Here is a 14,725-nt window from a genome sequence, read left to right on the forward strand (position 1 = left end):
CTTTCTTTTTTTTTTTTAGCATGTCCTAGCTCAGCATCAATCTGCCTTTACGATACCCAAGATAAAAACTTGGGCATGCTTGCTAAGATTTACAGGTTAAGAACCAAGTTGTGCACTTAAGGTCTAAAACAAAACTGTCTTGTATAAAAATATATATGATTTGTTAGCAGATAATCTGCTTTAAATGCAATTTAAGCAAATAAAATGAACCTTTCCATTTGCATTTATTGGAGCTGAGCTTTTTCACAGCCCATCGGAGTATTAAGATACAAACATTTCCACTCAGAAGATATATTAATAATACAAAATATACAAAAATGTTACACTATTTACACACAAGGCAAACTCAAACACAGATTCAAAACTGTATTGGGGAGAAATCACAGTGGAAGTGACTGTGAATCTCTCGAGGGCTGTCATACTCCAATTTAACACAAGAGGGTGATGTAGGGCTTTGAGGAGACGTGGAGTTGACCTGAGAGGGAAGCAGCGATGAAGAACTGGTCGGAGTAATCTCAGCTCTGAGACAGGAGGGTCGCAGAGTGGACACTGGTGGGAGGATGGCGGTGCCAGCGGGAACGTGTGACTGGGTCTCTGCTGCTTGCTGCAAGTTTGTATGTGAAGGGTTAAGCTCCCCCACCTGAAAGCCAGGATGGACAGGCAGGCTGGAGGTAGAGGGGGTCTGGTGGTCTCGAACGGATCCCAAGCTGGCCGAGTAGGTGGAGGGACACTGGGTGCGCTGGTGGACACCTGGCTGACTGTACAAGTTACTCCACGGATACGACTGGTACGATGCCACCCCACCTGGCAGAGGGAAAAGAAAAACAATTAAAAAACTACAGCAAATAAGCTTTTAATTGAGGAAAAAAAAAACACCAAGAGCAGGAATTTCTATTAAACCGTTTCATGGAATCGTTTCCCACAACATGGTACGGTTGTGGGAAACAGTTGCAGTGTAAGTGCTTTCTGAGAGGAAGAGTTCATTGCTGATGTATCAGCATTCCCTCTGGGTTACGGACCTGGAGAAGACTTTCAATGTACGCTAAAAATGAGAAGAGCTATCCAGGCTTAGAAGTATCACAATTATTTAAATAAAGTAAAAAAAATAAAAAAAATTAACAGAATAGCAATAATTGTTTTCTATGCTGGTTGGAAAGGTTTGGTCAGCTTCCGGTGTGTCCAAACTTTTGATTGATTGAAACTATGTCCAGAAAAGAGGGACCATCTACCTGCCATTACCCACCATGGAAACACCAAAAGATGAAGAGTCAAGCCCTGAAAAGCAGCTCAGATGAACCGACTTGCTCTGGATGCTACTCCTTATTCAGTTCCCATCGTATCTTTTTCTCTTTCTCATCCCAAATCTCTCATTAAGCCCAACAGCTGCTGCTGGTTCGCACAAACGTCTTACTGCACTGCAGCTGTCAGCCAGCTTCATCATTCTCATCTGCCACTCTTGTCATACATTTTATCCTCCATGGTGATGTGCACACAGATCCCAAAGACCAACACAAAACCTGTCTGATTATAAATTACGCAGTTCTTCTTTTTCGAGACTCATTCCTGCTCCTTGCCCAGAGCGCCATGCAGTCAGGGAGCAGCACATTTGAATTTAGTCAATGAGGAGAAATAGCTTTTAAGAAATATCTTATATTTCAGAAAACACAAAACAGGATCATTTTCAATGCTTTTTGGCATTAGAACCAGTTTCCAATGAGAAAAGTATATAAACTAATCAACCTGGACTGAATTATGTTACATAATTACAGATCCTTTAAAACCAAGTTAAAGCGTCATTCATTTATGAACCATTGCTGCATCAGTTCATTGGTATGTTCAGCAAATGTATGAAGAACCAGAATATATACAGTATCTGAATGTCCTATTGTTATTAATGCCAAACTTATGAACAGAGTCAGAAAAAGGGCTTTGAATTGACTGATCATAATCCCTGGAATAGCTATTAAATTGAAAATGAAATATAGTCTTTGAACATGATTGAATAATGATTGAATAACTTGCAAACAGAAACATCCGGATGCAGATCTTTTGATTTTGACAAAACACTGATTATGTGTGTATGTGGTTTCTCTTTCTCAGATTTTCAGATTTTCTAGCTGAAATAATATATTTTAATCCTGCAAGAATGAGGAAAATGAAGACAAACTTCCAAAATATACTGAAATTATTATTGTTATTCAGCTGCCCACGTAATCAAAGCTTTCTCAGGCACATTTTTGACTAATCTCAGCTTATTTAGATTGGTTACAGGTGCAGGACCATATGTTGCTCTACAGCCCGCATCTCAGTGCATTCACAGATGTGCAGATTATCCATCATGCGGGCACCAACCCTTCTCAGCAGCAAGAATTTCCAAAGATTATTTGTAGTGACGAACAGCAAACACAATCTGCAGCTCTGAGCAATTACTGCATTTAATTGAGTGAGATTTCCTTAATGCTGCTTTCAATTCAGCGAGGATTCAGAGGCTGAAGACAACTAAATGCATGCTTATTCTATGCTACACATTTAATGAATTTCCAAACAGCTTGGGTCTCGTCCCAGTGTCTCACCATGGTGGCCGGCTGGCTGCAGCAGGATCTGTCCGGTCCTCTGGGACTGAAAGTAGGTGTGACCACCTGTTGAGTACGTGACCAGTCCAGCCGAGCTTCCTCCAGGTGCAAACGTCAGGTAGGAGGTAGGGTTGGAGTCTGGAGGGTTGGGGGTGAGGTAGGGCGATGGAGTAAGGTAGGCCATGTGGGGTACAGATGTTTGAGGCTGATGCTGGCTGGTTGGAAAGGAGTTTTGAAGCTGATAAGACAACGAGCTGCTCTGCTGGCTCAGCTTCTCCGCAAAGTCAAAGAGTGAGCTGCAGGAATCACAAAAGACACATTAACAAATATAGGTATATATCCACTGAGAGCTACACAAGAGGTTTAACTGGATGCTGCTGACAAGGCACTGTGAGGTTTAAGCTCCCAGTACCATCAGTCCAAGAAACTGTCAGCTCAGCATCTACAGTTTTCACAACCTGGCAGGTGATGTTTGGGGCTAATGTTGGAGGTTCTCAGATTTGTCCCAATATATTATTTTTGTTGACGTTTTTTCCCTCACCACCCCAGAGCAGCAACAGCATATTCTTTATACATTCACTTAAAGTAAAAACAAAACACAATCCAGCCTTTCAAAATCCTGTCTTTTCCTAGTTCCATCATATATAAATGTGATTAGGGTCAACTGATTGCTTACATATTTTTCAAAGTGGGTCTTGCTCTGTGTTGCATTTTGAGTTTCCCCATTTCATTGGTGAAATCTCTAGCTGCTGTAAAACAAAGCTGTCTTTATTCAAATCAATTTATTAACTACAACAGTCTCGCAGCGTGACGTCTGAAATATTTCAGACCACCAGCTGTCACCCACTCTCTCGTACAACCGTCTCTGTGTGAGCCATCATCATTTCACAGGATCCCTCTCTGCCTACGCTCAGTCTCCCTGTCAGTTGTTGCACTTCTTCATCTTTGAATTATTCTCTGGTACTCGTAACACAGTTTACTGAGTTTTAAACTTACCTGGTATCATTCTGGTGAGACTGGGTGTCGTAATGAGCCAACGAGGCACCGCTCTCCAGAGCGTCGAGAAACAGAGGTGGGGTTTGGGCTGGGGTGTTGAGCAGAGACTGAGTCAGTGTGACAGAGTTGAACACAGGAGGAAGAAGAGGGAGGCTGGCTCGACGCAGGGGGGGAGGGCTGTGCATGGGACGGGGGTGATGATACTCTTGCAAATTCCCCGAGCTCATTTCTCTCCCTGTGCTCTGACCTTAAAGATAAAACAAATGTGTAAAAAAAAAAATCCCATACATCAAGAATAACTTATCATAATACACCAAGAAATAAACTGTTTGGTAAAACATAGCAGTGGTTAAAGGAAGCAATTCACTGCATCACTTGTCTGACCACTACGTTCTGCTGACGCTTAGAAATACAAAAAATAAGGTCAAAACAGAGCTACAGTTAAATTATGTCCAGCTAAGACAAAGCACTGCGTGAAAGAGCTGAAAATGTATTCATTCATTCATTCCCAAGAGAGTGGGCTGCAGAAGAAGTCGTAGAAGTATATGTATGCTCTCTCAAAAGATGTGTGGCGGTTTCATCCAACCAGATCAGAAATAAGCAGATGAAGCTGAGGCACCAGATAGTCCAGTGGATTCTGGCAAATTGGGGACCAAAGTTGCAGCAATTGTTCCATTTTCAGCTGGTGCAATTTGCTTTCACTCTGCACTGTGTCAAATGAGCCAAACCTTTTGAAAAACTGGTTCACCCCCTCGCTGCACCAAGAACCACTGAGGGAAATGATCTAAAAACGTCTGAAGACGATGTTGAGCCCAACATCCTTCTTCACGAAATGCAAACAAGATTTGAATGGCATCAGATTTTAGCGATTGAAGGATTTTCCTATTTCGTCCTCTAACGTTACACTCACGTGTTTGTTTTAGTTACATTTAACCAGAATGCCATCATTTGCTTTAGTCAGCTTCCTGCTCTCCAGTTCACTTAGCATTCACACGTGAATTCAAATCGCACAAGACTTAATTTCAACCAAACCGAGACCTAGGTTTTTAGGCAGATCAGATTGAGCTTTTTTGGTCCACATCATCAGAGTTCGATTGCACATTCACACCTCCCAAAACAAACCGGACTTTCTAAGAAAAAAAACTAGAGTTCAATTAAAGCGGACTAAACAGGTCTGATGTGTATGCACCCTAAGAAGCTGCTAAAGTGGTGTTCGGATAGTTATCCTCATGAAAACCATGGACAAATTTCCTTTAATAACACAATCAGTCAGAGCTGGGTTTGCAGCTGATTACAAAATAATTACCTCACAGCTAATTAACTTTCAAAAACTGCAGCTTGTGTCAAATAAAAAAATAAAAAAAAACACAAATGCATTTCTTCTTTCTAACACATCGTGTCTGACATTGTGGCACTCAGACTTGTTGTCTGAGTGCCAAGTCGGGTCCAACAGATTTACACTCACAAGTGGAGCACTATTGCCGTCACTCTGACACTTGTTATGTATATAAAACTTTAGTAGAATTTGCTTTAGGTTTATTTCAAATGTAATGGGCATGGAGACGGAAATGAAAGGGTAAAAGAATGCAAGAAAGATGGGAGAGAAGACTTGAAGANAAAGAAGGAAAGAAAAGTAGAGGAGAGAAAGAAGGATAGGGAGAATACAACACCAATGCATTGTAACGAAAGGCACTGGGACATATCAGTTCTATTAATAGTTGTTCATGTACCTGGGCTGTTAAGACTCTCCAACAGGCTGCTGAAGGAGGATGGCGTCTGAGTGGACAGTGTGGGAAAAGCAGTTGCAGAGGCAATCTGTGGTACTGAAGCTGCAATATGGCCAGAAAAAGGATGCACTCCTGTCCTAAACCGAGTAAAAAAAAATAGAAGAAAAAAAGAAGAACACTATAAATGGTAAATCTGAAATGTTACCTAAAATGCAATCACTGAAAATGAGGTTCTTACTGAAGTACCTGCTGGATGTCTGCATAGCTAAATGAGGATTGATTTTATGATTTGGACTATTCGTACTGTGTTCAACTCTGCTCGGTGCCGTTTCAGCCTTGGTTGTAATTGAACGCACTTTCCTCCACTTCGCCCTGCGGTTCTGAAACCAAACCTGATAAACAGCAACACGGAGAAGAACAGGATTAAATCAATTTCAGTTCAAAAACTACACTGAGTGAACATGGAAACTGATTTTAAATGGATGAAACGTGACGAGCAAAACCACAACATAGGGAGCTGAGAGTTGTCTCCGTTAATTATCTGTTCTTTGTTGTAGAAAGTAAATGACCAAATAATGAATGTGTTAATTAGTTTGTGGAGATCAGAAGAGCAGAGGGATGGTCTGACCATAATCCTCTGAGGGGTGACACCGACTGACGCAGCAATAGTTTTCCTCTTCTCTGCATCAGGATAGTGATCCTCCTGGAACAACGCCTCTAAATGCTCCAGCTGGTCTGAAACACCCAAATACACACACGCATCAACTACTTGAAAAACACTTCAACCTTTGAACACTGCAGCATTTTTTAATTACAAACACAAGTTTCATCTTTCTAAGAAGGATTTCATGTGACAAACATGTGTCTAATTGTGAAACAATTATGCATGATTTTAAAAACTTCTCATAAAAAAATTGAATTCTTCCTCTACTTTGCCAAATTACAGCTTTAAGCGTTTTGGAGTGCGTCTCTATCAGCTTTGCAGATTTACAGACTGAAACTGAAAAGCTCAAGTTCAGTCTGATTAGATAAAGTGTGTTTGTAAACATCAATTTTCAAGTCATGCCATGTGTTTTCGATTGGATTTAGATCTAAAGTTTGTTGTGCCACAACATGCATGGTCCGTTAAACATCAGTGTTTCATGTCAATCTGATCATTTTGGGAACTTTTACGTGCTTGTGCGGGCAAGTGTTACTAAGGTGAGATGTGGCCTGCTGATAGACCTCTGCCAAAGAATGCCGACTCCTAAACCTGAATCAAAACCTGCGATAACAGTTTGTTATCACAGACAAACTGTTTTAGCGGTGGGGACTCTTGTCTCACCAGGTGATTGTACTTTCTTTGTTTTTCATCATTTTAAATATTTCTTATCCAGATATTTTCTTGTATATGTGTCACATTGTCAAGATGATTACCTATGTGAAGAAGCTAAATAATGGTGTGTGTGTGTGTGTGTATATAACAGACACTCTACCTGTACTGTAGAGCGTCCGTGTCTTCTTCCTCGGTGGTAGTGGGACGCAGGCCAACAACTCGGACCCTGGCGGCAGAGGACAGCTGAGCGCCCGACCTCGGCCTCTATTGCTGTATCGGATGGAGCGTCGGGTGGAGCAGACTTGACTTATCTCTACCTGCAACAATCCAAATCAGCATCAACTCAAGAACAATTTCTGTCAAATTCTTGGTTACCACCATTTATTTATCTGTATGGCTTCTTTTTATGGAAATAAAATTATTCTACTCTTTTTTTATTATTTTCATTTCAAAGGATAATTTCAAAATTTAACTATGAATTTCAATGGACATCCTTGAAATATGGAACCAAAAAAAAAAAAAAGCACGCACACACACACACACACACAAAAGGAACAGGGATGAATGTACAGGAATATAGAAGCGCTTCTCATACTTGAAATGCTTAAATTAAATTTCAGGCTTTCTACACAGGCAGCCTATGGATATCAACATCATATCCTGTCTTTTGAATGTTACAACCCACTGAAAGCAATGCAGCTGTGATTTTCTAACAATAGAGGTTGGCTTTGGACTTTAAGGAGCAAGCAATTAATTTCTAGTGTTGGTTGATTATGTTTCTTATGCGCAACTAATATGTCTGTACACAGGGCCTGCAGGATGCAGATAATGATTTCCTCAGTTTTGCGTTAATTGGTTAGTCCGTTAAAAGAAAAAAAAAAGAGACCTGCAATTGCATAAGACCTACGGTTGTTTTTAAGTCGATTATATCATCTAGAACTCATTTTTTAAAAAGGCATCACGTTTATAATTTAAATATAAAATAACCACTGCAAGACATTTATTAAAGTGGGAAAATATATTTGTTATTCTACAAAACTTATAAAGTTATGAATTACCTGATTGAGCCCCACCATTCTCCCTAATCTGTATAAACATCATGACAAACATTTGAAAGGCATAATCTGACTGAAACACTCACTAACTGAACAGATCAAAACAAGCTTGTGCACATTTGACATTTAAAATACCACAATCAATTAGAGATGCACTGGTAGCTTGGCTGGTGGCTGGAAATGGGCGAGTTTTGACAAGTTTAAGCACTACGTTAGGTACTGAAAATCTCCTTTATTAAACCAGCTCTTTACACATCAGGCTTTGTGAGAGACGGCCACTCGCACTTAAGCAGATCTTCAGTGTGCACAGCTCTGTCTTTCTTTCCAGCAAAGCACATTAAAGTCAACTTGAAACAGACAAAGAGGCAGGATTGATGGATGCAACAACAGTCATTTAATCCCTCTGTGCCTGGCTGATGTCCAGAGTCCAGTCAAAAATAAACTAGCCTAATTAGCCAACATCTAGGGTCCTCCGTCTGCAGCCACTTAGAAATATCCTCATTGTAGGCTTTTTAAAATAAATGAAATGCAGAAACACCAGCTATAAAAACATGTTCGATTTGTTTTTTGAGTCATCATCACTTTTATGTCTAAAAATACAGATACTTTATTGTTAAAGGCCATGTCACAAATAAGAGCAAAAGTATCTATTTGCACGGTTTGATAACTAGAATCAGAAATTTAAAGAAGTACTTTGATTTGACATTTGTGAAATGGCGCTATATAACAATACTGAATTGAATAAATTGCTTAGCAGTACAGGGTTTTATTTATTCATTTATTTTTTTACTCAACATTATAAAATAGACTATTTGATAGTCTGTATTTTCTTCTGGGATATGTTTATAAGGCAGCGTTATATTTAAAGCTAAAACAATTATTAATTTTTGCAATATTTTAACCATAAAATTTTAAGTTACCGTCGCCTGTCAGTACTTTGTTAGAGCTTGAATTCTGAAATAAAAGAAAAAAATTTAACTGTTGCAACTCAAACCATGAACAACAACAAAAAAAAAAACAGATTTCATGGTGAAGGTGCTGCTTTCCACTGGAAATAATGAGAACACACAATCTGCGTTTGCTCAAGCTCGCTGTAAGCTTTAGAGAGGCGCCATTACCAAATGATAACTTCACACCTCAAATTAAGCTTTAATATCCAAATGGCATTTTCACAGGTGCTTCATTAATAACACAGACGTTTGAAAGTGTGCATCATTTCATGCACACTTAGGTTGTAATTATATGTGGCAAATGAGTTATTAAACACCTGTTAGTTTCCCCAAAATTTGCACAAGTGTTATTAAAACTGAGGGTGATAAAAATAATAAAATTTAAAAAAAATCAGCCTCAACAGAACTTCTTGGTCAGTCAAAACAGCAGAGGTTACAAATAAACTAGAACATTTCTGAAGAAATTTAAACGGGGCCTGCCAAAGCGTGCCTGTTAGTTGGAACCCAGCATTCTGGTGCTAAAAATTAGCATCAATGCTAAAGTAAGCTACAGTGTACTCAATAGCAAGTGGAAAGTCACAGGCATGTTGAGCAACAAGGACTTACTCCATTTAGTATGTTAAAACTAGTGTAAAATTAGCCAAAATGCTAATATTAGCCTAAATGCTGCCATTCAACATTCAATACAAAAAAAATCAGATTTATACTTCGTGACAATTCGTTACTAGAAAAAAAACACTTATCTCTTAACACCAAATTAATAGCAAGTAGTAGTACTGCTTAGAAAACAAAAACTCTTTTGACAAACTGCTTATCAGATTAGACAAGAAATTTACAGTTGATAAATTTTGCAAAAGTAAAAATCAGATCTTTAGTTCGTGTTTACCAGAAAACATTCTCATCTCTTAGCAACAGATTAACAACAAATATGGTTATTGTTAAAAAAAAAACAGTAGATTTCCTCTGCTCTTTTGAAATACTACTTATTTTACACTACTTAATACTTAAGAATTGTGCAGTTGGTGAATTTTGCAGAAAAGTGAAAATTTTGTTTAGTCATTGGTGGTAAATATATTATAAAACATATATACTTTTCTGTAGTAAGTATTCCACCAAGGTGGTGTCTCTGTAGCTCTGTAGAATTTGTTTTGATTTGAATTTAGCTCTTTTTTTCCCCAATTACGTCGCCATGGTTACTCAAAATGCCAATAGAAGTAATAGCCTGCATGACGAGATCTAGCCGCATGTTTTGATATATATATATATATATATATATATATATATAGTGGGGGTGCACACAACGGTATGAGCCACATTAACAGTGAAAAGAAGCAGCAGTTATTTTGAGGTGTAGAGTAATAAGTGCCTTCCATGCATTGAATGGAGGCATTGAAATGCCTTCCAAAATGCTCTCTTATGCTCTGCTATGGCAGGCCCCAATAAAACAAATCTGTAAAGGTCTGTTTTTAACAATGGGTGACAGCAGCAATACTTCACCTGGAGCGGCTGGGAGCTCTGCTGGGGGAGAAAGTGAGGCTGAGAGGGGCTGTGGGGTCGTTTTGTCCCACCATGTGATGGCGGCACTGCAGACTGGATTGGGACTGGTTCCTGGGCCGGGTGCAGCACTGGAGCAGGGACCGGGGGACAGTACAGCCCAGTCACCTCCATACCCAGATAAACGGGATCAGACAATTCACAGCTACTAATCAGGCCTACGGAGGGATCAAACTGAATTGAGCTCTCCTCCGAGACCGTCACTGAGACTTCCTGCGTCTCCCTTTTCTTTTCCTCCTCCAACTTCACACTGACATCCTCCTTTCCACCTTTCCTGGTTTTCATGTGCTCATTTTGCTTCTTGCCTCGCCTCTTCCTGCTCTTTTTCTGCACAGTTTTCTTTTCTGCAACTTTTTTATTTTTACTCGCTCTCTTATCAACAATTGTTTCACTGCTAATCTCGGTCTCTTTATCTTGCATCTGAACATCCTGTGCTGCCGCCTCATCCTCCACTTGCAGGCTCCTCTCAGGCTTCACCTGCTCCGCTTTCTCCATCTCCATCAGTTCCTTCTCTGACACAACTTTATTTTCTCCATTTAACTTCCCCTCGTTCCTCTCTTCATGCTCCGTCTCCCCTCTCTTCTCTTCATTATCTCTCTGATTTAGCGCGTTCTCATCTCCTTCTTCCCTCCCTCTGCTCGTCTTCTCTTTAGTGTCCTTTGTTTCCAGATCTTCCAGGTCCTCACACAGCAGGCTTGGACCATCTGAAACAGGTAAAGTAAGATTATTCAACCTTTTTCTTTATTGTCTGGAGTACAGAGCCGTTAAAATTTCTAAATTAAGATGATTAGTTCAGCACTCTTCTTCAGAGACATGTAGTCCTTCTTCTAGATAAATGCAGAACCTAAAAAATGTTTCTGATCTAATCAAAGTTAAATCCATCCTACCATTAAGCAGTTGAGCTACATTAAGCAAGACTGAGATCTGATCATTGTGCAGGTTTTGACATGTTTGAGGATTCATTAAATATATTTGAGTTTCAGAAGTGTTGTCTTGTTCGCTATAAGAAATACTAACTTTGGTAAAAAATAAAATAAAATAAAAAAGATGCGTCTCCTATGGACTGGATTAAATGGTTTTCCAACAGTTTTGACCTACATAGATATATCTATAGCTTAATTCACAATTAGTCATTCACCTGATCAAAGAATTTAAAATATATAGCTATGGATGATTACTGATGTAAAAAGAGAAATAAGGTTTATTTATATACCAAATCTAAGGATATCCAACATGTTTTATGCCTCAACATAATTTAACAATGCAATATTTTTTTTATATTCACATTTGGGAGTTCACTTAATGGTAAAAGTGGTCCTCAAAGGTACAGCCTCTTAAAATCCTGGATTTTCCAGTTTTGTAAGACGCTGGGACCACGATGAAACATTTGCAAAGTTTTACTGAGCTAATGTGGCATATATGCTGTACAACTTAATTTCAAAACAAATCTGTCAGAAAGAAAAATGTAGATTTATTTAATGTTAAAAAGCGAGTCCACCCATATACTCTAACACTTTCTGATTTAATTTCAGTATTCTTAAGAGTCCCTCCATTAAGTCTTGACTGGAAAAAAAAAAACATTCAAGACTTTCCTTACATTTATTAATTTGCTAAATTTACAGGTCACAAATGATCACAGGATTACATTTTTGACTAAAACTGATGTTTCTTAAATTGAGCAAGACATGTCACGTTAAAAGTGGACAATAACTTATTATGGCGTCTTAAGAGAGGTGTGCACACTTTCGAGAGCCACTACAGGTGTAGTAAAGGCCAGAAGCATTAATATTCAACCCATCTGCATGTATTACATTAAAATATTATACAGTTAAAATGAAATCCTGCCTGACTGGTCACGTGGTGACCTGCAGACAGCATTACACATGACTGATGTTCCTCAGGAGAAACTGCAGGCTGCAGTGACCTAATTAATGTCCCAGGTGTGCAACGCCTCGCGCCGCCTCACCTGTCGGTTAATTAACTCCACACTGCTAGCTCCCGCTGCTAAACCTTCTAGCCTGTCCCCATGTCCAAACACCGGGTCGGGAATGTTAATAACACGGCTTTTAAAGTGTCTGCTAGCACCACTGGGAGCTACACCATCACAGGAGAGACTGAGAATTTAAATAAGTCTCGCAAAGTTGAAAAACCAAGCATGGAAAGTGACGACGACGAGCCAAAACGCCACAAACGAGCCAATTAAACAATAAAACAATTAAACGTCGGGGCTGATTGTCCTTACCGAAGTCTCCAGTGAAGTCGCCGTCCTTGTCCATATCATTACACGCCACCGTCAAGTCCATGAAGTTTAGCTAATAGTCAAACAGGTCGCTCAGGGTTAGGCAGCGAGGGGCCGCAGCACAGCGCCTTAACGAGCCTGATTGATTGATTAGGCCTCTGCGATGTGACAGGAAGTGGTCACATGAAAGGTGAAGGTGAAGCTGATGCAGCCAATCACGGAGGAAATAACTCACTGCACATGAACTTTGTTTAAGGTTAAGGCAGGTTTTTGGAGACAGACGTCGCTGTAAAAATATTTTTTAAGACATTTGGAACGATTTAGAATATATCGTTCCAATTTAGAATATATATATATATATATATATATATATATATATATATATAGAGAGAGAGAGAAATAAAAAATAAAAGGATAAGATAAATGAAAAACAGATTTTATGATTTTTTTAATCTATTTTTGTACCACTGTCTTTGCATCTGAGATATGATATTACTAGTTTAAGTAAGTCCTATAGGCTGCTGCTGTAGTTTGTTTATGTTACAAGTCTTTAATATAGAATCGAGTAAACTTTTAACAAGCTTAATCATATACTTGTATATTTCATGTGTTTATTTTCTAATAATTTTTCCTTTAATGAATTTGGTTTATGGGAAATTCTAGGTTCTTGGAAATTTAGAATTTACATTGGGTCAGCAAAAAAAGAAGGAAAAAAAATTATATTATGTGACAGCCTACATAATCAAAGAAACTGCTGACTTGACTGCTATTAAGCTGGCAGTCACTCACACCCTTCTCAGGGAGGCTGAGCTTCAACAAAGACATCACAGCTGAAGAAGCAGCCTGTACGTGGAGGGTTGTATGCAAACTGCTCATTGGAAGGTTGGGTGAAAGGAAAAAGTGTGGCAGAAAAAAGGAGCAAGAGCAATAGGGATAAGTGTATCAGTGAAATGATTGTGAAGTGAACCAGTTTAACAGTCTGGGGATGACTCACAAAAGGTTTGGACAGCAACTGAAGCCAGAGCCACACACAGATGAACAGGACTACAACTGCAGCATTTTCTGTGTTGAGTCACTGCAGATCCTCAGAAAATGTCAGAAGTGTCTGATCTGGGTGGAAATAAACCAGAATGTTACTCTGTGGTTTAGAGTCCTCTTTTATTCAGCCCATAGTTTACTTTGCATTTAAGCTGAAGATCATGGTTCCGGATGGAGGAAGAGTTAAGAATACAAGTTGCTTCAAGTCTCATTTCTTCACCAGAACCTACACGCAAATAATATTTGGGGGGGGGATTCATTTAGGTATTTCTATTTATCACCATATATGGAAAATGTGAAAATCTAAAATATTTCTGTTTATGTTGGGTTTTACTCTGTGCCCAATAAGCTGTAAAAAAAATGTTTCTCTTATGTTGCTTAGCCTACATTTGCACCTACCAATGATCTAACCCAGATCATTGGTAGGTATAACCTAGAAATCAGAAATAATACAACGCTCAATATATCTGATAATAAAACCAAATCGGTACCTGCAGAGTGTCTTAGCACAGTGGAGAGCGTTTCTATGTTCAACAATCCTGCATCTAAGTTATTAATAGATGCAGCCGAAAAAGCCAGCTTTGGGCTATTTTCACTCCTCACATCGGAGTTGTTCCTCTCTTACCCACCAGATGGGGCACCGATTAGAGCCATGGCGTCTCACTCTAACAGCTCATATTATGATGCATCCTGTCAGGGTTTTCTGGAGCCATATTCAAATATCAGCAGCCCACCTACCTAAACCAGGACAGTTCGTCTTCTGCAAATCCTCCACGCCTCTCCTACACCTCATCGGTTGTGGTGAGCAACATTTCAAACGTGAATACTAAAAGACTGATTTTCTTTCCAGTGTTCTCCCACATCCCCACGGACAGTCAGAGTGGGACACATGACGAATAATTGCCTTGCTTTGAAACAACACAGAGTTAAACATGTTTAAGTCTGCTGTGAAGAGGCTGTGATGGCCCACATTCAGCTGCATGTTGTTGCAGAGAAAACACAAGCTGAGGGACTTATCAGTGGGCTGAAAGAGGTTTAGAGGCCAAGTTAATGCTGGCGTGTGAATTTACAGGAGGGGTGGTACTGTATCGGCACGCAGTTTGTTTGTTTCGATTGTATCTTTCCAGAACATACTTATCTGATGTTCTGTTTCACAGCATAAAGTTTGAGTGGGACTGAAAGCGTCTGAGAACGTAAAGGAGAAAGTCACTTCCTTTAGCTAAAGCATGTTTGATTAGCTCATAGCCAGTGGTGGGAAGTAACGAAGTACAAGTACTT

General features: G+C 39.4%; 1 protein-coding gene across 1 annotated transcript; it reads right to left on the reverse strand.

Moving 5' to 3' along the window:
• Positions 1–205: 205 nt before the first annotated feature.
• Positions 206–12,609, reverse strand: nobox (NOBOX oogenesis homeobox). Its single transcript, XM_015057809.1, has 9 exons — positions 12,413–12,609; positions 10,114–10,874; positions 6,772–6,928; positions 5,925–6,031; positions 5,543–5,688; positions 5,300–5,433; positions 3,570–3,816; positions 2,574–2,869; positions 206–804 (listed from the first exon to the last, which is right to left on the reverse strand). Exons 1-9 carry the CDS (start codon positions 12,471–12,473, stop codon positions 359–361), a joined length of 2,355 nt encoding a protein of 784 aa, XP_014913295.1. The 5' UTR covers positions 12,474–12,609; the 3' UTR covers positions 206–358.
• Between the last annotated feature and the right edge of the window lie 2,116 nt (positions 12,610–14,725).

This window comes from Poecilia latipinna, unplaced genomic scaffold, assembly GCF_001443285.1.
Source record: "Poecilia latipinna isolate Pla-1442-1.1 unplaced genomic scaffold, P_latipinna-1.0 Scaffold1494, whole genome shotgun sequence".
In the NCBI taxonomy this organism is placed as follows: Eukaryota; Metazoa; Chordata; class Actinopteri; order Cyprinodontiformes; family Poeciliidae; genus Poecilia; species Poecilia latipinna.